The following is a 23,255-nucleotide window of genomic DNA, read 5'->3' on the forward strand; positions in this document are numbered from 1 at the left end:
TGGTCCAAAGCAAAGGAAAAAATAAGACCTACTTCCCTTCACTTTCATCTGCCAAGAGACCACTTAAGAGGTGGCTCTGGAGTGTATCCCACCAAGCTGGCAATTAAGAGTTTGAAGACTTTGTGTAAAACTTCCAGCCTCTTCATGACAGGGACATACATACATGCTCAGGTGGTAGGAGGGAGGAGGAAGCAACAGTTCTGTATTTTACCTCATGAAAGCTCTTGTGTTGAGAAACTCATTAGGTCCCACAGCTTGAGTTATGGATACATGCAGTGAAGGCTGAGGTTGAGGCTATAGTTTCAGTGGGTGGAGTCAATGACCCTTTCCTCCCAGGATGCTCATTAATCCTCTGACCCTAAGGGTCCTGCCTTCTGTGACTCCAGAACACACAGCCAGGGTAGGTTCCTTAGGCAGCACAGGAGAAGGAAAGCTTATGGGGATATACTGCACTTTTAAAAAGTAAAATAAATGTAATAAAAAGCATGCAGCATAATTGCCATGACTTATACCCCATGACATTTGATAATAACAAGGTTGGTACATTACAAATAAGTTCCACGTTTACAACTCTGCCTTGATATTTACACTTATTAAATTGTTTAGGGAGGTGGCTCCTGGCTGCTGGAAGCCCATATATAAAACATATTAGCATAATTGGAGTACAGCCAAATCCCCCAGTGTACATTGCAGATACTTGTTACAAGCTTGACCTTGGAGGGAAAGCCATCCTCCTTGTCTTCAATCAGTCATCAGCTCCTGAAAGTGTTCCTCTGAAATCTACTTCCAGTCATCCACATTTGGAGGAACTTGTCCTTGATGCTGACCTCAGGCAGGCTCTCAGTTCCCAGCACAATGATGAAGGCTGAGTTCTCACCTGGATGAGGAAATTAGCTATGGTAGTTTCTATGATTTTCCATTACCTGTACCAAACATTCCTTTTCATTTGTTTAATTTACTGAGAGTTGACACTATACATTAATTCATTGAGAAATTGCTTTGTGTAAAGGCCCAGAGATGAATGAGACAGTCATGGCCATCAAGAAGCTTACACTTTAGTCAAGGGCACAGACAACTAACTCTAGTAGAAGGCAGAATGAAATAAAGGCCATAATAGGAGTATGAGCAAATTGCTGTGGGAGCATAGATAACACAATTTATTTTAATGAGGAAGGGAGAACTAAGGAAGGCTTCAGAAAGGCAGCACTGGTCCTTGAAGGATTAATAGAAAAAGTGTGAGGTTGGGCAGTGAGGTCATACCAGTCAGAGTAAACTTCATGTACATAAAATGGCATGAATGAAAATACACATTTGGGGATGTATATTTGTGTATATGTTTGTTTGTTTATCATTGGCAAGCTCCAATGATAAATCCAGTGTAGCATGGATGGAGGGATGGTGAAAGGGCTTGAAAATTACATTTGAGTCTGTTCCTGGAAACTCTGACACCTATAATAGTTTTGTTAATTAAAGGGAACAACGGAATTTTTTGAAGTGGATCAAGAATGGCATTTTAGGAAGCAATCTCTAGCAATGTGAAGGATGAGTTGAAGAGGTAAAAGACCAAAAACAGACAGACCAACATCTATGCCTGACTAGATATTATGGGAGTGAGAATAACACAAAGATGTTTCTGGTGTTTCTAGCCTTAGAGACTGGGAGAAGTGTATCACTCATAATGAGATGGGCAACCTGGAGAAAAGGATCACATTGCTGGAGGAGAACATATTTGGTTGGGAATATACTGAGCTTTGGGGCTTCCCCAGTGACTCAGTGATAAAGAATCCACCTGTCAATGCAGGAGACACAGGTTCAAAGATCCCCTGGAGGAGGAAATGGCAACCCACTCCAGTATTCTTCCTGGAGAAGAATGGACATTCTTCTGGAGATTCCAATGGACAGAGGAGCCTGGTGGGCTACAGTCCATGGGGTTGCAAAGAGTTGCACATGACTGAGCATGCACATACCACATATGAGTTTAGTGTGTGAGCTGTCTTTTAAAGAGGGAAGGTGATTCTGAGGTTCTGACGAGATCTCAGTCATCTGCTCATGGGAAATTGTCAAAGCCGTGGATATGGCTACCACAACCCTGATTGTGGGAGAATACAAATGAACACTGGGGCTACTGTCTATATTTAGCATTCATGTGAAGATAACCACTAATAAATAGGAGTGAAGAATTTTCTTGGTGGGAAAAGATAAGCCTAGGTGGACCTTGTGCCAAACTGAGGAAAAGTAAGCAGGATGAGGATAAAGGGAAATTCATAGGATTTGGCAATGAGGTGATCATGGTAGCCTTGAAGGAGAGAGATTCATGGGAAGGTTGCTATTGTGGTTTAATCAGGTAGAGGAGACTTCAGGATGCTCATAGACTAAGAGGAAATGAGGTGGAATAATGGATATGAAAAGTGAAAGTCCTTTCAAAAGTACAAAGCACCACACAATACAAGGTCACAGCAAGCCAGCTTTTTATCCCAGATGCTCTGGAGTTGAAAGGTCATTGATATCTAACAGCTGTTTTGATTTTTATCATTATACTGAGTTCTGCTAAGGGGGCCTTATTCCTGACCCCTTTCATCTGTTTTCTCCCCTGCTCCCGCCCCCCAGCACCACCATGGTGACAGCTATTATATGTCATAGGTTATATGTCATTATATATATATATATAAAATTATGTGTCATAGATATGTCACTTAGCTATTATAGGTCATAGATTTCCAAAAAGTGTTTAAAGAGGAAATTCATAGTATTTGGTTATTTTCAATGTAATTCCCATTGTGATATTCAGGTTCCTGGAGGAAAACAAAGGGACAATAACACAAGATGTTTGTGGGGTGAAGGTGAGATGGAGCAGATTCAAAAACCAGGACCCCTTCTAGAATAAAAAAAAAAATAGCTAAAATAAAGCCATTCAGTGTCACATGTACCCAGCAGTTGAATGTATTCAGGAGGGAAGTCATGATTCTTGGAGTAGATAGGTATTTAGCGTAAAGGGAATAGACCTGAGTAGAGTTTAAAAGACTGAGAGATTTCTGAGAAAACAGTAGGATTTGCTGTCCTTTAAGCAAGTAATCATTGTTCAAGAAATTCTTAAATGTATGACTTAAAACATTAACCAGACACTTAAGAAGTCCTAGCTATGAACTAATTAAAGCTTTTCCCATAAATTATACTTCATTCAAATGCCTTTCTTTCCTGTAAGAGACCAAAGCTGAATCAGGATATTTTAATATTCACTCGATTTTTGTCAGTTTTTCCTTTCTTTGAACAGTCATTCAGTGTTTTTACTTTCAGTATTATTGAGAAGAAAAGAGAAGGGGTTGGAAAAGGGGAAAAGAAGGAAAGAAAAGAACATAGCCTAGAGAGCTTACCCTGGCTCACTAAATATGTCCTTGTGTGGAACTGTTTTTTTCCTTTCTGCTCTATGTCTTCATGACTTGATGCTACTTGTATGTGAGGTTTGTATGAGCCATTCAACACCACCAATAATGGGGTCATTTCAAGTGTCAGAGCTGTAGCTGTGCATATCCATGGTATCACTGCAAAGATGAGCTTTTCTTCTTGTGTTCAATTTTTGTTGTTCTTGAAAGTAGCCCATCAGTCACTCGGGCCTGAAATCTTGGTGTCAGATTTGATATTTCTTTTCCTCATACCCTCAACATTTAATTGATTGCCAGTTATTGAGATGCTACTTGGGTCTGTCCCATTGATGCTATCCTAATGCAAGCCCTCATTAATTATCAAAAGTATTATTGCAAAAAGTGTTTTTCCAATTGCCTTCAACAAAGTTGGGCTTATGTGACCTCTTCCTGCTGTCTTACACACAGCTTCCAGTACCATCTTCCTGAAGTGCTCCATGTTCTTTCTTTCTTCAAAGAAGTGAAGCGTTAGTTGCTCAGTTGTGTCTGACTCTCAGCGACCCCATGGACTGTAGCCTGCCAGGCTTCTCTGTTCATGGAATTCTCCAAGCAAGAATACTGGAGTGGGTTACCATTCCCTTCTCCAGGGGAATCTTCCCAATCTCTCAGTATTTCCTGACATTTATAAAATCAAGCACAAATCACACAACCACTGCTGCCTTTCATGGACCTTACGCTCTATCCAACCTGAATTGTTTCACATTCTTTACATTTGCACATCTGCTCAAGCCTTCTCTCCTTCCTCACAAAAAAAAAAAAAAATTAAGTTCCTTTAGCGAAGTAGAGAAGTTGAAGGTTTATTTTTAATATTTCTAATAATATGATAAGAGCTCTTGTGCTTTGCTCATACACACGAGAATAGATAGGGCCTGTATCTGTCCAGTTCACTGTTATGGTCTCAGAGCCTAGCACTGTGGTTTGCACACAGGAGGTGCTCATTAAATTTTGACTGAATGAATAAAAAGTTGACATGTCCAAATCTACTTACCTTTTAAATTTCATTTCAAATGCCACCAGTGCCCAAAAGTCTATGCCGATACCTGCTTTCCACCTCAATACCCACCTCATCTCATCTCTCTATAACATTGTTTTTTTCTGAACTTCCCTAGGCCTTATCTGTACCACTCTTATGACACTGATCGCTTTTTTTCCATCTTGAATTCCAGTTGTTTTTGTAATGTCCCATCTCCCATTAGACTGTGAGATCCCTGAAGGCAAAGCTGTGGATTTAACTCATAATTGTGTCCTGAAAAGCAGTGTCCATTGAATGGGCACTTGATGATTAGAATAGCCACACTGGAGCCTTTAGCGAAGTAGAGAAGTTGAAGATTTATTATTAATATTTCTAATAATATGATAAGAGCTCTTGTGCTTTACTCATATACATCAAAAGGTAAAAATATTGTTTGCACCTAAGCCAAAATATAGGTAAGAATACTGGCTGAACTTCTATTAGACAAGATATAAGGGCATCATGGCTAAAGTCTGAATTCTGGGTAATCTCCAAGAACTAGGAACAAAGTCATAATTTGTACATTTCATGAATTTGTAAGTTGTTTTTTCCTGAAATGGATACTAACGATAATAATATTTTATTTGTGGCTATTGGGACTCTAGACATCTAAATAAATTCAGTCTGTAAATGGGCTCTTTGGCTTTTGCTTTCTTTTTACTATAAATCAAAATTATGTACCGTGTTACATGCATTGCATATATATCAATTTCCAGATTTCCATTTTGCTTTGAGCTCAAATTCCCCTAGTTGTGGATACTCAGGTTTTCAGACTCCCTGCAAAGGAGTTTGCCTACTTGGGTCAATGCGGGAGAAAAAACTAATATCTTTGAGTCCTGGAGGAAACCATTCCAAGGGAAACAATGGTCTTGCCAGGTACTTTGGACCATATCATTTACAGACCTGGTTATTACCTTGTCCAACCATTCATCTTCAAGTCAGCCCACCTATGATGAGAGATCCTTTTGAAAGCCCTCCAGAGAATAATTATCTACAATCCTTTATTTCTAATTCCAGATTTTTACCCCTCTGAGCATTTGAAGCCCATTTACTTTCATTGTATAATAAAGGTTAAAAACCCTCCTCTGTAGAAACAGTTTCTCTGGAGGATGTAAATCACCCTTCTGACTTTTCTGCACTTTTAAGGTGTGCAAACATCTCTCCACTACTCTGACAAGAAGTGCTCAAGAATACTTAGAGAAAATTTTATGATTCCCACAGGTATGTGTGTCTTTGAATATATCCCATGATTTCTACCTGACCAGGTCCATATAGAAATACTTTGGTACTTTTGTTAAGTTGAAGCTTCTCCTTCTGGAGTATTCTTACATCCTGCCTTTATACTTCAGTTGGTACCTTTTCACCCATCCTTGATATTAATTATCATAGGCAGTAAAACATTTGTGTAATCTTAGCTTTATTGAATAAGTAAGTATGCATTACAGATAGATTGCAAGTCATTCTTGGTCCTGCAAAGAGACAGGCATTTATTGTGAGGCAAAATGAGAACATGAATCCATTGTTCTGCTACTGAAATACTTCTACTGACTGTCTTGGTATGGGCACAATCTCCCTCAGCATCCATTCAAATAGGCTTTCCTGTCACCTCTCCTTTCAGTTAAGGGATTCACGATATCTAAAATAAACTTATAAAGAACACTTCTGTATCAGAGGTAGCTTTATACCTACATTATTAATCATAGAAAATATTTGGTCAAAGACTCCATAAAAGGGGCAGAAAAGATACACCAGAGCTCATAGTTGGAACTAATTATTTTTTCAAGCTAATTTGCTGTAGTAAGAAAAGTATCAACTGAATTTTAGAATAGACTGTTCAGCCATTTAACATCAAAGCATGCAGTAGCCTGTGCATACAATGGCTTTTAGAGACAACACTGAATTGGACTTGAGCACCAAGGATGCATTTTAAAAAGTGAAAAGTACATTTATGTGCACTAACTAGTGTTGTGAGCTGAATGGTGACTCCCCAAAGATACGTCCACGTCCCAATTCTTAGAACCTTTGATGTTAACTTATTTGGGAAAAGCGTCTTCACAGATGTAATTAAGTGAAGGATCTTGAGATGAGGAGATTATGTATAAGCTGATGGGCCTTAAATGCCTTCACAAGTATCTTTGTAAGAAAGTGGTAGAGGTAGATTAGATATACAGAGGGAAAGGTGATATGAAGATAGAGGAGAGAGAGGCTTGGTCACAAGTCAAGGAATGATGACAGTCACAAACTGAGAGAAGCAAGGAAGGTTTCTCCTAGAAGCTCCAGAGGGAGTACAGCCCTTGCCAAGACCTCAATTTAGGACTTCTGGCCTCCCAAACAGTAAGAGAATAAATGCCTTGTTTTAAGTGATCACATTTGGAATACTCTGTTACAGCAACCACAGCAACAAAATACAGATTTGGGTACCAGGAAGTCAGGGACTGCTATAACAAATACTTAAAAATGTAGAAGTGGCTTTGGAATTACGTCATGTGTAGAGGTGGGAAGAATATTGATGTATATGATAGAAAAAGCATAGGTTGCTTTAAACAGACTGTTGGGAAGAATGTGAATGTTAAAGGTGCTTCTCATGAGGGCTCAGAAGGAGCTGAAGAACATTTTATTGAAAACTAGAGGAAGGGTGATCTTTATTATATACTGGCAAAAAAGTTTATCCAGATTGTCTCCAACCGTCTTGTGGAAAGTAGATCTGTAAGTGACAAATTTGGGTATTTAGCTGAGGAAATGTGAGAGCAAAGCATGGGAGGTATGGTCTAGATTTTTCTTGAGCTTATAGTAAAATATAAGAGAAAGGGATAAATTGAAGAAAGAACTGGTGAGCAGAAAGGAACCAGCACTTGACAATTCAGGAAATTCTTTACCTATTCAGATTGCAAAAGATGCTAAAATGAAGAGATTAACTGTTAGGATAGTGGGCTCTGGAGATAAAGCCAAGACTAGGCAACCTTTGGCTGGTGCTGTAGAGATTAGGCATTGACTCACTGATCCACTCATTTATCTGGATAAAAGCCAGGAATAGAGGCGGCATTATCTGGCAAAGATCTGTGAGGACTCTCTTGCCTCTCTATTAAATCAATATGATATTCATAAGGAGCCCCAAAGTTTTTTTAAAAAGTTATACCAGTAGAAACAGTTCCATCTTGGCCTGAAAGGGACAGAGACAGGACAAAATGAGAGAAGGCTGTCAGACGACCAAAACTTTACAGGCAAGAAACAGGCTGATTAAGCTGTAACAGATACTACCCTTTGATAGAAAAGATCAACTCTAGGGCAGAGCTGCAGACCTAAAGGGTGCAACCCTGAGACAAGGAGGATTATTGTCAAGCCTTGAAACCTAAGGGGATTCTGAGAACAGAACTGAAGCTCAGGCACTTGGCTGAGGTCACAAGACATGGTGCTCAGACCTGTGTCCTGTGCTGTGCTTAGTTGCTCAGTCGTGTCTCACTCTTGGCGACCCCATGAACTGTAGCCCTGCAGGCTCCTCTGTCCATGGGATTCTCCAGGCAAGAATACTGGAGTGGGTTGCCATGCCCTCCTCCAGAAGATCTTCCCAACTAGGGAGCAACCTTTCCAACCCAGGTGTCCTGCATTTACCATCTGAGCCACCAGGGAAAGGGAGTCTGCCGGGCCAAATTCTGAAACTCATCAGGACAAGGAACTCATTTCTATGTTTGTTCCATTTTTTTCCTTTTGGAATAGGAATGTCTATAACTATTATCACATGCCTATCCTATTGCTGCATTTTGGAAGCAGGAGCCTTGTTGAGGTCATGTTTCACTGATTCACAGATGCAAAGGAATTTTGCCCTAGGGTTCTGACCTGTTGCTGATTTAGATGATCTAGATGAGATTTGGGACTTTTGAAATGATGTTTGGATGAGAGTTTAAACTTTAGGTTTGAGACTTTGGGGAATATTAGGGTAGGGTGAATATATTTTGCACAGGGGACAGACATAAATTTGGGGGTCCAGAAGGCAGACTGTAGTGGGCTAAAGGTCACCTCCAAAAAGATATGTCCATATTTTAATCCCCAGAACCTTTGAAGGTTACCTTATTTGGAATTAAATTTAGGCTCTTCATATGAAATTATCCTGGATTATCTCAGTGGGCTTGAAATTACAACAAAAGTGTCCTTATAAGAGAGCCATAGGGAGATTAAGTACACAGATCAGAAGGTAATGTGAAGACAGAGCAGACAGAGAGATGTGGCCATAACCCAAGGAATGCCAATAGCCACCCAAAGTTGGAAGAGACAAGGGAAAATTTTCCTCTAGAGCCTCTGGAGGGAGCATGGCCCTGGATTTTGGACATCTGGCCACAACAACCATGAGAGAATAAATTTTTGATATGTTAGGTCACCTAGTTTGTGGTAATTTATTACAGCAGCCAAAGGAAACTAATACAACTAGTAAACATTTTAAAGGGTTTTGCACTATTAAAAAACACTGAAGAAAATCTGTATAAATTGTGTGTGTATGTGCTTAGTCGCTCAGTCATGTCTGACTCTTTGCGACCCCCATGGACTGTAGCCCACCAGGCTCCTATGTCCATGGGATTTTCCAGGCAAGAACACTGGAGTGGGAAGCCATTGCCTTCTCCAGGGGAGCAGGAGAAATTGAACCCAGGTCTCCTGTACTGCAGGCGGATTCTTTACCATCAGAGCCACCTGGGAAGCTCAAAGAGTGGTTTTGCTCTCAACCCCATGGACTGTAGCCCACCAGACTCCTCTGTCCATGGAATTCTCCAGGCAAGATTACTGGAATGCATAGCCATTCCCTTCTCCAGGAGATCTTTCTGACCCAGAGATGGAACCCATGTCTCTTGCACTGCAGGCAGATTCTTTATCATCTTAGCCACCAGGGAAGGTGCTTCTCAATTATGGCAGTAATAAACCCAATAAAAGATTTAGTATAATTTGGCTCTATACACTCTGTACTAAAAATGTCATTATGCATTTTTTTCTGGTGATAATTTTCAACCCAAAACAAACTACAAATGGCTAGGGCAGGATCATTATAAATCTGGGAAGCAAACCCTTTAATTGAGTTATCAGAACTTCATGAAAGACCCTGAAAGGTCTCAATGTTTGTGAAAACTGTGTAGGATTACTCTAAATACAAATATATAATTTATCAATAACTGTACTTTTTTTTCCCCACAAACTAAAAAATAAGGCAAGTTCACATCTGGAAAAGGTGATATGCAACAGTATTTCTACCTTGACTAGCTTGATAATATAGCATGGGAAATGTCCCGAAATATTAGTCAGGGTGAATGTTTCAAAATATCATTTTCCTACAGTCTGAAAAACTATCAAAAGACTCAAAGAAGCCATACAATGAAGATTTCAGAAAAGACTTTGTGAAGTTAAAAATATGTTAAGTATTTACATAAATTAGTAGAACCTAAGTGTTTGTTGTTGTTATTGTTACAAAACAGCATGTGAAATTGATATATCCCTTAAACTTCTTTGTGTGTGTGCATATGTGTGTGTCTTAAGACAGGATAAAAGTGTAAAATCTCAGATTCTATTACTGTTTTTGATTTCTCTATTGTAGCATCTTCAGAGCTTTGCAAAAGATAAGACCTAAGTAAGAATGAACTGGAGGAAAAGGCAGCAGTTTGAATGACTATACATCTGTATAAAAGAAACTGTGAGCTATTGGTCACTTGTTTTCATTATCTCAGGTAGTGATTTGCCAAGCCAGTCATTTGTTCTTTCTGAATATCTATAATGTGCTTTAGAGGAAGTAGAAATAGGATTTTCTATATAAGAAATATACCTATAAGAAAACTTTCACAATAATCATAATCATCTGCATGGATTAGTCTTAAAATTATACTCCAGAGAAGTTATACTACATTCTTTCAATGCATTTTAAAAAGTAATAGACAAGTTAAGTATGACTTTTCCTCTCTCATCTATTTAAGAAAAATGTAGAGCCTGGTTTTTCCTCCTAGAGTTGTTTTGGCAGCATTTAAATGATTTGTTAATATAATAAGGTAAGTTAAGTATGATGATGATTGAGAAGTTCAGTTAGTCACTGGGATGTGGAATTATTGTAGCAGGATTATAAATATCTACACATATATAAAGTATATCATTTTTCTTCTTCAGATCACCACGGCAGAATGGGAAAGGGGGAGGAAAGAGGCAGATAAGACAATTGACGTATCAGAGAGTTTTATGCTGCCTCCTGCAGAGAGAAATCTTTTTCCTCTCAGGTCTCTTAGAACTCTATTCCCTGCCTTCAAGGGGGTCGTGGGAGTAAGAAGCAATAGAGAGAAGAAAGAAACCATGGAGAACAGGGATCAATATTTACCTTTAAAAATCTAAATAAAGGTAACAGAATTTGCAGGTTCAACTCTAGCATAAACATTAAAATGTGAGGTTTTTCTCAAAAATAGCCATACAAAGTATTTGTATAAAGTAGATATATGTGTATACTTATAAAATACCTCTTTAAATAAAGTTTAAATTACTTTCTCTAACCACTTCTGTTAAACTTTGGTTTATTTTTAGCAATGATAAGTGCCTGCAATATCATGCTGAAACTCTAGATTAATGTTAAGTTTAATTTCAGCCAAAGCAGATGAATCCATCAACTTTCACTTGAGATTAGATTCTAAATAACTTGAAGGGGATGAAGTAGTACATTTTCTGAGATTCCAAGATGGCTTCTTTTACAGAGTGTGCAATATCAGTGCCTTTCCAAACCATTAACACACAAACTTTTCACTGGTCTTTTACTTTTCTATTTAACAGCAATCAGTAGACATTAATGAATTCTTTCTTTTCTCTTTTCTTCCTTTTTTTTGGGAGGGTGGTGTGTGACAAAATTTGAGTAACATTATACATTTTTGACAGACTGAATGGTTTTGAATGCCTTTAGAACTCTTCAATTTCTTACATTTTCCATCATCACCGTCAGGTCACACACAATAACAAATAATACACATCTTCACACTAAAATGAAATGCATGTTTTAAAATCCTGGCAATTGTGTTTGTGTTAGTATAACTGTGGGAGGAGTCTTGCAATAGCTTTATATATGCACATTATTTCATCCAGCTTAGCTTGATCTTTGCAGAAATGTACTTATTTCCTCTCCATCCCTTGAGAGTAGGTTTTGTTCTTCTCAAACTGTATGATTTTGTTTACTTAAATATTTTCTTATTCTTTGGCATCAGGAATCACTTAGATGAGATACCTCCATTGTGGCGAGACCGTGACCTTTCCAAAGGTACTCGTCTGTTGTCTGTAAGACAAAGAGAAAAGAGAACCAAAAACATGGTGAGCTTTAGATCTCAGCTATTGCATGATGTCAGGTTGAGAGAGGTTTTCAAACAGTCCTAAAAAATTAATTCAAATGAATATGTAAATAAGTAACATGAAGCTCAGATCTGAAGAGTTCATGCTGTAGCTCCCAGGCTGACTTCAAGAGTCTGAAATAGCATTAAATGACTTTTCTTGGTAAGTGAAATCAGAGTGATAAAAGCAGTGGAAGAATTCTCTCAAGCACAGTCCCTTTGGAAATAGCAGGCGACAACAAAATTCCTTGGTAAAGATGTTAAATTGAAAGGATCTATGCACAGTGCCTTTTGTTGGAAAGCACTTCAATTCCCCAAGAGTTTTCAACCTGTATGTTGGCTACCTCTAGAGGACACCAGTGTGGGCAGAGCTGAAAAAGAGTTTTTTTTTTTTTTATTTTTTACAATGATTGCAATATGTGGCAATCAAATCAGCTACCAAGTCTTTGCTTGATTGTGTGATGTAAACAAATTCAATACATTATATAGTCATTATGGGAATGAATAATGAATAGGTCCCATTCCCCTCACCTATCACAGGAAAAATAATCACTGTAGAGAGAACTGTTGGCACAAAGCTTGGAAAGCAAAGTTTAAAAGCATTGAAAGTTGCTGAAAATAGTTTTAGCTTTAATAGGAAAAAGGTTTATAGCTCTGCATTGTGGTGATCACTACTATGTTATTATCACCTCTGTTTTATGCTCAGCTTAAATGCAATTGATGTGGGTGAAAATCCCCTTCTGACAGAAGCATAATATACTTAGATTCTCTATTTAGAATGAGACTAGGTTCCTAGAAATAATCACAACCACCAGCACTTACATAAATGCTAACACTTTACACTCGTTAATTTGCTAATTCATACAACATCCCCGGGAGGTAAACCCATTTCATTCTATCCTATTATCTCTGCTTTAGTGATGAAGGTTACACAGCAAATCAATGGTATGATGGGGCTTATAATGCAAAGTTAATGCCTAAATGACAAGGCTGCTTTATTCAGAGGTAGATGTTGGGGCCTCCCAAGCTCCTATTCATTTCCTCCCTAAGATGATGATCTCAGTCTCAGTTCAGTCTTTCAGTCTTGTCTGACTCTTTGCAACCCCATGGACTGCAGCACTCCAGGCCTCCCTGTCCATCACCCTAACTCCAGGAGTATACTCAAACTCATCTCCATTGAGTCATTGATGCCATCCAACTAACTCATCCTCTGTCATCCCCTTCACCTCCCACCTTCAATCTTTCTCACCATCAGGGTCCTTTCCAATGAGTCAGTTCTTCACATCAGGTGGCCAAAGTATTGGAGTTTCAGCTTCAGCATCAGTCCTTCCAATGAATATTCAGGACTGATTTCCTTTAGGATGGACTGGTTGGATCTCCTTGCAGTCCAAGGGACTCGCAAGAGTCTTCTCCAACACCACAGTTCAAAAGCATCAATTCTTCGGCGCTCAGCTTTCTTTATAGTCCAACTCTCACATCCATACATGACCACTGGAAAAACCATAGCTTTGACTAGATGGACCTCTGTTGGCAAAGTGATGTCTCTGCTTTTTAATATTCTGTCTAGGTTGGTCATAGCTTCTTTCCAGGGAGCAAGCGTCTTTTAATTTCATGGCTGTAGTTACCATCTGCAGTGATTTTGGAGCCAAAACCCAAAAAATAAAGTCTCTCACTGTTTCCCCATCTATTTGTGATGAAGTGATGGAACCAGATGCCATGATCTTAGTTTTCTGAATGTTGAGTTTTAAGCCAACTTTTTCACTTTCCTCTTTCACTTTCATCAAGAGGTTCTGTAGTTCTTTGCTTTCTGCCGTAAGGGTGGTGTCATCTGCATATCTGACGTTATTGATATTTCTCCCGGCAATCTTGATTTCAGCTTGTGCTTCTTCAAGCCCAGCATTTCTCATGATGCACTCTGCATATGAGTTAAATAAGCAGGGTGACAATATATAGCCTTGATGCACTCCTTTCCGGATTTGGAACCAGTCTGTTGTTCCATGTCCAGTTCTAACTGTTGCTTCCTGATCTGCCTACAGATTTGTCAAGAGGCAGGTCAGGTGGTCTGGTATTCCCATCTCTTGAAGAATTTTCCACAGTTTGTTGTGATCCACACAAAGGCTTTGGCATAATCAATAAAACAGAAGTAGATGTTTTTCTGGAACTCTGTTGTTTTGGATGTTGGCAATTTGAGAGAGAAGATGATGACACCCTGGAATATATCCTGCTTCTCCTATGGGGAGGATGGACTGTGAGAAATGTTGAGGTCTTGCCATGGAACTTTTCTCATCTGTGTTTCTTGATGAGAAACACATCATCAGTGTTTCTTGAGTGATTCCGGGTAGTCTGTGGTCAGTACATAGAGCAAAGATAACTGGCCGCAATGACCTTGGCCTCATTAATACCATGGTATGAGTGTACTGTCCTTTATCGAGCTCATCTTTGCATGAAATGTTCCTTTGGTATCTCTGATTTTCTTGAAGAGATCCCTAGTCTTTCCCATTCTGTTGTTTTCTTCTACTTCTTTGCACTGATCGCTGAAGAAGGCTTTCTTATCTCTTCTTGCTATTCTTTGGAACTCTGCATTCAGATGTTTATAGCTTTCCTTTTCTCCTTTGCTTTTTGCTTCTCTTCTTTTCACAGCTATTTGTAAGGCCTCCCCAGACAGCCATTTTGCTTGTTTGCATTTCTTTTCTATGGGAATGGTCTTGATCCCTGTCTCCTGTACAATGTCATGAACCTCATTCCATAGTTCATCAGGCACTCTATCTATCAGATCTAGGCCCTTATATCTATTTCTCACTTCCACTGTATAATCATACAGTGGAAAAGATGAGCTCGATAAAGGACAGAAATGGTATGGACCTAACAGAAGCAGAAGATATTAAGAAGAGATGGCAAGAATACATAGAAGAACTGTACAAAAAAGACCTTCACGACCCAGATAATCACGATGGTGTGATCACTGACCTAGAGCCAGACATCCTGGAATGTGAAGTCAAGTGGGCCTTAGAAAACATCACTATGAACAAAGCTAGTGGAGGTGATGGAATTCCAGTTGAGCTACTCCAAATCCTGAAAGATGATACTGTGAAAGTGCTGCACTAAATATGCCAGCAAATTTGGAAAACTCAGCAGTGGCCACAGGACTGGAAAAGGTCAGTTTTCATTCCAATCCCAAAGAAAGGCAATGCCAAAGAATGCTCAAACTACCGCACAATTGCACTCATCTCACATGCTAGTAAAGTAATGCTTAAAATTCTCCAAGCCAGGCTTCAGCAATATGTGAACCGTGAACTTCCTGATGTTCAAGCTGGTTTTAGAAAAGGCAGAGGAACCAGAGATCAAGTTGCCAACATCCGCTGGATCATAGAAAAAGCAAGAGAGTTCCAGAAAAACATCTACTTCTGCTTTATTGACTATGCCAAAGCCTTTGACTGTATGGGTCACAATAAACTGTGGAAAATTCTTCAACAGATGGGAATACCAGACCACCTGATCTGCCTCTTGAGAAATTTATATGCAGGTCAGGAAGCAACAGTTAGAACTGGACATGGAACAACAGACTGGTTCCAAATAGGAAAAGGAATTCGTCAAGGCTGTATATTGTCACCCTGCTTATTTAACTGTAATGCAGAGTACATCATGAGAAACGCTGGACTGGAAGAAACACAAGCTGGAATCAAGATTGCCGGGAGAAATATCAATAACCTCAGATATGCAGATGACACCACCCTTATGGCAGAAAGTGAAGAGGAACTCAAAAGCCTCTTGATAAAAGTGAAAGTGGAGAGTGAAAAAGTTGGCTTAAAGCTCAACATTCAGAAAACGAAGGTCATGGCATCCGGTCCCACCACTTCATGGGAAATAGATCGGGAAACAGTGGAAACAGTGTCGGACTTTATTTTTCTAGGCTCCAAAATCACTACAGATGGTGACTGCAGCCATGAAATTAAAAGACGCTTACTCCTTGGAAGGAAAGTTATGACCAACCTAGATAGCATATTCAAAAGCAGAGACATTACTATGCCAACAAAGGTTCATCTAGTCAAGGCTATGGTTTTTCCTGTGGTCATGTATGGATGTGAGAGTTGGACTGTGAAGAAGGCTGAGCACCGAAGAATTGATGCTTTTGAACTGTGGTGTTGGAGAAGACTCTTGAGAGTCCCTTGGACTGCAAGGAGATCCAACCAGTCCATTGTGAAGGAGATCAGCCCTGGGATTTCTTTGGAGGGAATGATGCTAAAGCTGAAACTCCAGTACTTTGGCCACCTCATGTGAAGAGTTGACTCATTGGAAGAGACTCTGATGCTGGGAGTGATTGGGGGGCAGGAAGAGAAGGGGACGACAGAGGATGAGATGGCTGGATGGCATCATTGACTCGATGGACGTGAGTCTGAGTGAACTCCGGGAGTTGGTGATGGACCGGGAGGCCTGGCGTGCTGCGATTCATGGGGTCACAAAAGAGTCGGACACGACTGAGCGACAGATCTGATCTGATCTGATCAGTGTACTGAGCCAAACAGCCATACGCTTAAAGTGCCTTATAATGCATTATTATCACTGAGAAGTGAGAAAGAAAGAGATATTTTTTCTATTCAGAGATATATCTGAGTGATGGATTATTTGGGTATCCTTTTAAAGATACCATTAAAAATTCCATTATTTAATTTGTGATACCAATCACAATCCACTAAAATTGTAAAGATAACATTTTGAGATAAAGGGCTTATTACTTAGATGTCACTGATTCACATACAGGTTGGTTTGGGACTTTTTAGAAGACATTTACAAATGAGATTGTAATATGATGGTTACCATTGCATTGCTAGCATTTAAGTGCTCAGTGTTAAAGCTATCAGATATGAGAATGATGGTGGCATTCACAGAGGATTGTCCCAGCTGGAAAAAAGGCTTGTGCCTTGGTAATCCCACACACGAAGGTCAACTGGCATTCACGTTCACTCCAGGACTGCTATTGGTACCCCATACCACCGTTCACTGCCCACTGGATTCAAGAAAAGCACCACATGCAAAAACCTAGCCTTGCAGAAGTAAATGATGTCAGGATTCACATCAAACTGCAGCTTTATTGGTAGCATCTGATGTGAGAAAATAAACTTTCAAGTCAAAATGAACTGAGAAAAGGACATTAAAGCTTTTGGAAGGCAGGATAAACATTGGTTCACAGCTCAAATCCAGCTCTTGGCATACACACAAGAGAATTATTCTACAGTTCTTCCCTTCCTTTCTCTTTATCTCCCTCTCTCCCTTCCTTCTCTGTCTCTGTCTCTCTTTAAATATTTTTGGTACTTAATTGGTCCCTATGTTTATGAGATAATTATAAGTAGAAGCAATTCTGTAAAGGTCATTACTTGTATTTTTGAAATGTCAACCTCCAACATTGTTTATGAAAAAATGACTCTAGAAATAATGGCAGCAATGACTGATCTGGGTTTCTATGATTTATTTACAATTCTCTGTGTTTATGTTAAAACTATTCTAGGTACAAAATATACGTTTATACTCTAGACTTGTATGGATCAGTGCAGAAGTGCAATTTAGAGGATAATGTTATATATATATATATATATATATATATATAAAATATGAATATATATCAATACAAATATTCATCTCTTTTCACATTCTAATAGCTTACAATCTAATGGTAGCAAATTTTCATACCTAGATTCATGTTTTCTTTGAGGCAAAGATTGAGAATCATCAAATTTTTATTTATTAAAAAAATTATTTATTTATTTGGCTGCATGGGATCTTCAGAGACCTATTTCCCTGACCAGGGATTGAACCTGGGTCTCCTGCATTGGGAGCATGGAGTCTTGGCCACTGGACCACCAAGGAAGTTCCAAGAATCATTGAATTTTTTAAAAATACAAGTAAATACTAATGAGTAATAGTGTTCTGATCCTTATGAGGTCAAGACACATACTTGGCATCAAATTTATGAGAAAAGAGCAAATGCTAGTTATTACTGCTGTCAGAGGTGATGGAGTTATTTGGGTGATTGTGAGAGTGCCTGAATTTCCTATTTAGAAACATAGGTGAAGGAGGCAGGTGCCCGTGTGATATGATTTGAGAACTCCAGGAGACCCAGACTGAACCAAATTCACTTTTCTACCCAATCTTATTCTCCCAACACTACTAATACTAGAACTGTTTAGATGGAAAAAAAAATAGGAGTCTCTCTTCCAGTCAATAGTTTAGAAAATATGTATTTACCTGAGGTGATGGGGAGGGCTTTGTTAATCAGTAGTGGTTTCCCTTTCCAATTTGCCTTGTTGTATTTTTGGAAATCAAAGAAAGGAAGATGGGGGGAAGCATCAATCTATGTGTGTTTACTTGTTGGGCATACTGTGCAATGAGATACAGGAAAACATTATATTAGAGGCTGAGGGAACATGATTTGTCATAATCTTCCTCTGTTTCCATTTTCTGAATGTACGAGGTAACATATGAATAAGCAAGCCTAGAGAATCTAATGTATCCTCATGGTCTAAGAATTCATTAAGGGATTCTATTGTTTGTAAACACAAAGATTAATGCTATATAGAACCTGAGATGTCAGTCCCAAGATGTACCCTCTAAATCCACCAGAGTTGGGCATGCATACCCTATCAGATTTTTTTTGGTCACCAAAGGCTTGATGCCCCATGTGAAAGTGAAAAGATTCTATTTCTACAGAGAGTAACATAGTCATAGTATGAAACTGAGGAGAGGAACATAGTTATATGAAAATGTGCAGTCCATGGAGGAGAGGTGACCAAATCCAAAACAATATGCCAATCTGTCACAGAAAAGAAAATGTAAATACATGGCCCAGCTAAAACATGCTTCTGTACACTGTGAATATCAGGTTAACCAGCTCAAACCACTGTCAAGGCTTTCCCCACTGTTGTAAAAGTAAGAAGCTTTATGCTTTTTCTAAGCATAAATTGATTTGGCATTCATCTCAAAACCTTCCCAATGGAGTCCTGAGTGAATAGATTAAACCTGTTATTGTATTGCTCTAAAATTCATTCATGCAATCATTTATTAAACAACTATGTACAAAGCACATCATTCATGAAATATCTGAATGTCACAAAATTTCAGATCCATATCCACATCTACACTGCTAATTTCCTTCCTACTGAAAACTTTGTCAGGTGAAATAACTGAGGAATAACCTTATCATAAATCTTAAAAAAAAAAAAAAAACGTGGTGTGAGACAGACCAAAGGACTCAAGCTTGTAGTATGTAACCGAGAAACGTTTAATCACTCCTCTACCACAGTGAGTGTATGCCAAAGGTAGAGGGCTGTGTGTTGTATATTGCATGAGCAGGTCCACTTGAGATTGAAAACCTGTGATAAAAAGACTTGTCCATTATTCATTCCCCCCCAGGTTAGGTATCCACCTGTTGTCTATGGAAGAACTGGTGCTTCATAGACATGTTAGATGTATTGACATGACTTACTCAAACACAATGCAACTATACCCTCCCAATAGGGTAACATAAAATAAGTGTGCCTGGCATACACTGCACATTGTCACATTGTGTGGCGAAACATCCCATTTTAATGCTAATTAGCTGCCTAGAAAACAAAGTAAAAGAAAGCCTCTACACTTTATTGTGAGCTTTCTTTTCTCCAAAACTCTTCAAAAATGATGGTGTGGCAGATTTATCATCAATGGATAGGCATTGTTTCCAGCAAAAAAAAAAAAAAAAAAAGCAAACAGAGGATGGGTTTTGTGCAGCTCAGGCTAAGAAAACCAAGAAAACTTTAGGTTGCCTTGTGTATGTGTTATTCTCTCAGTTGTGTCTGACTCTTTATGACCCCATGGACTGTAGCCCCACCAGGCTTCTCTATCCATGGAATTCTCCAGACAATAATACTGGAGTAGGTTGTGCTCCCTTCTTCAGGGTTAGGTCACCTTAGGAAATGTCTATTAAAGTAGCTATTCACATGCCAAATACTGATGAAAGATTATTTTAGACTGTTATACTGAAATCATCTCATACGAATTTACATCTTTTTTTCCCCTCTGTACCATGATTTCAAAACTGTTGCTTTTTTCTCCCCCTATGTTTTTGAGGATCCTGACTTGATACAGTTTCTCACTCACTACAAACAACTGGAAGGAAGGTGGTACCTGAATTAGGTTTGGCCTAATCTCCTGGTGGACAGCCAGTTTCTCCATTCATTGACCAGATTCGTTCTCTTCATTTACCAGAATAGTGTCTTTTAAAAAAACATGTTGAGCTTAAACTATGTATGCAATTTGGTGTTCTACTTTTTTCATTTAACATTTTATTGTATAATAGAAATTTTGTATGTCATTAAACTTGATACTGAAAATTAAACTTGATATCATTAAACATGATACTGAAAATAAAATTTTTAATGGCTACATACTCTTCTTTCTATATAAATATGCCACAATTTGGTTAACCATTTCTCTACTGTTGGACATTTAGGCTGCTTCCATTTTTTTTCTATTATAAAAAGCCTTGCAATGAACATCCTTATAGTTTATATTTTATTTTATACACATCATGTATAGAAGTAGCATTGTTAAGTATGCAAAATTAAGTCCAAATCGTATTCCAGAATAGTTGTATTAATTTAAATCCAATTGGCAGTAAGTAAATTAATTTGTCTTATCTCATTGTTAGGCATTAATCTCTTGACAATGTGCTAATGTGAAAAGCATATGATTGCCTCTTTTTGCCCTTCTTCAAATTCTAGCAAAGCAGAAATTTTCAAATGCTATTATCCATTTATATTTCTTCCTTTAAATGCTGATCATATCCCTTACCCAATAATTTATTAGGGTCTTAGTTTTGCTTTGTTTTTATTTTGAACTCTACATTTTAAAGATAGATAGTAACCAACTGAAATATTTTCCTTAGTTTGTTGATTGCCTGTTATTTGGTTCATGTTGTTGGCTTTCAAGAACATATGGTTTCATTTTTATTATTTGTATGTAGTGAAATCAGTCAGTCTTTTACATTGTGATCCATTCTTTTATTGTTAAGCTGAGAAAGTCTTTCTCTAGGCAGAGACATTTGATAAACATTCAACTGTATCTTTTATTGTCCTTTAAGGTTTGATTTTTTAAAAAACATTTATTTAAATGATTTAGAATTTTTGTTGTACAATATCAGGTAAGCTTCCACATTGCTTGCTTGCTTTTTTCCTTGCAAAGAGGAAGCTGGTTGTTCCAGCACCATTTGTTGAATAATCATGAATTTCTAAACTGATTCATGATATATCTCTTTATCCTATGTCAAATTACCTATGCCGTGCTGCTGTGCTTAGTCGCTCAGTCATGTCTGACTCATTGTGACCCCATGGACTGTAGCCTGCCAGGCTCCTCTGTCCATGGGGATTCTCCAAGCAAGAATACTGGAGTGGATTGCCATGCCCTCCTCCAGGGGATCTTCCCAAACCAAGGATCGAACTCAGGTCTCCCCCACTGCAGGTGGATTCTTTCCCATCTGAGCCACCACCAAATAACCTATACTAGGGTACATTTCTTTTCCATCGACTTAAGTATTTTTCCAACTATTTTTATGCCAGTGACTTCTGATTTTATTATTTTAGCCTCATAATATGTTTTAATATCTGGTGGAAATAATCCTCTGTAATGTATATTTTCCTTTCAAACGTATTTTTTGAGCACATTTTAGAACTCTACATCATGCTATAATCACAAAACATCTTGAAAACAATACAGCTTGACAAACAAACTCAATACGTAGTAACTAGCCTATCCTACTAAGGCTAGGCAGATGTCTATTTGTTGAGTGCCAATGAGTCAAGTGACTCTAAAGTTCCTAGTGATGTTTTTAAGAGTTCTTCTCGGGTTCTTCATTTTCTTAAAAACTTAACAAGCCCCTTTCCTTGTCTTCTTATCATTTTTTCCCCTGGAAATACAGTACAGGTCAGCACTAAGGAAGATAGCATTACCAATTCTACTTAGTTTATAAGGCACTTGTCTTCATTACTTTTACTTCATCAAAATTTTGAATAATTGGAATTAAATGTATAGATTTGTTCTTGATAGTACTTCTATTTTGTAAACATTTTTTTCATGTTTTATAATATGTTTTACAAATTTAGTGTCTACTAGATACCATAGGTGTTAAAGTTTATCAAATTATTTTATTCCAACAGAATTGTATACATGTGGCGCCCTTCCAAAATGCAAGTCTAGAAGCCAATCAATTACTTCTACTTAAGTGGCTTCCCTGGTGGCTCAGACAGTAAAGAACCTGCCTGCAGTGTGGAAGACGGAGGTTTAATCCCTGGGTTGGGAAGATACCCTGGAGAAGGAAATGGTAAGCCACTCCACTATTCTTGCCTGGAAAATCCCACAGATGGAGGAGCCCGGTGGGCTACAGTCCATGTGGTCGCAAACAGTCAGACATGACTGAGCAACTTCACTATTTCTTCTAAATAGTTCTAACCCTATTCTAATCTCAGTGACATTGTAATGTTTTCAAAACTAGAAACAGGCCATGTTATGTAATTTATATCCTTTGTTACATGCAAATAAATCCACGGAAAGAAAACAGAAATCCAGATTACCATGGTAGTTCAGTTTAGTAGAAGAGATGAAAGTTATTCTAATGAGGATGGTAATGGAAAGCAATAATGTTAAGTAGTTCAGAGGCTACTGTGACTATAGACACACAACTCCCATTAACTGTAATTGGAGTTAAGCACATGTAATGATAAAAAAATAGACCTCTAAATATCTTTCCAATTGGAAAATAAGCTAATGTGTTCCAGGAAACAGTGTGATTTTATGTGGAAAATACTGTATTCTAATTGAGATGCACAAATTATTTTCACATTGATATTGCTCAGTGTATGATGGCATTTTTCCTAAGGTTAGGGATGTAGATCTGGTAGAAGTAATATCTGTACAAAGAATGCCTTTCCTTTTCTTAATGCTCAGCATTCGTCATGTTATTAAAGGAAAAGTCTCAATAGTTGCAATGGATTTATTAATTCAGTAGCTTGTTATCAGCATGAAACTCTGCTGTGCTAGGGGAAAAGCAAATTATATTTTACAAAACTGCAGTAGTGAGATTAAATCACTTTTCTATATTTCACTTTCTTCTTATCCTCCCTGCCAGGTAGTAAGTCGACTCTCTGTCTCTATTATGAACCTCACATTTTGCAAACTATCAAGTCTCATAGTAATATAAAGGTATATTATCAAACAAACTCAATTATAGCAACTTTAGGAAGATTGAAATACATGATAAAAGTAAAATCACATAGTATAATAATATTACTTCAAGGCATTAAAAACAATCCATATTAAGCTATAAATGTAGAAAATATGCAGTGTTTACTTTTATCTATCATAAACATGGTATTTTCATAACATGTACAATTAACCTCTTGGGATTTTAAATGACTAGTATTTACCTAATTTATATCTTGAGTATTTCAAGGGATTTTGGAAAAGTATGGCACAGAA

The 23,255-nt window shown here is 38.1% G+C and overlaps 1 protein-coding gene and 1 non-coding gene across 2 annotated transcripts in view; both read right to left on the reverse strand.

Annotated features, from left to right (window-relative positions):
• Positions 1 to 5,811: 5,811 nt before the first annotated feature.
• Positions 5,812 to 23,255, reverse strand: part of DIAPH2 (diaphanous related formin 2) — a 983,285-nt gene continuing 965,841 nt past the window's right edge. Inside the window, exon 28 of the mRNA XM_070366366.1 lies at positions 5,812 to 11,704. Within this exon, the coding sequence (XP_070222467.1) occupies positions 11,640 to 11,704 (65 nt within the window). The 3' untranslated portion in view covers positions 5,812 to 11,639. The remainder of the gene's footprint in view (positions 11,705 to 23,255) is intronic.
• On the reverse strand, positions 17,546 to 17,618 carry TRNAW-CCA (transfer RNA tryptophan (anticodon CCA)). Its single transcript has one exon. It is a non-coding gene; the product is annotated as a tRNA-Trp (tRNA).

The sequence above is a fragment of the Bos mutus genome, chromosome X (genome assembly GCF_027580195.1).
Source record: "Bos mutus isolate GX-2022 chromosome X, NWIPB_WYAK_1.1, whole genome shotgun sequence".
In the NCBI taxonomy this organism is placed as follows: Eukaryota; Metazoa; Chordata; class Mammalia; order Artiodactyla; family Bovidae; genus Bos; species Bos mutus.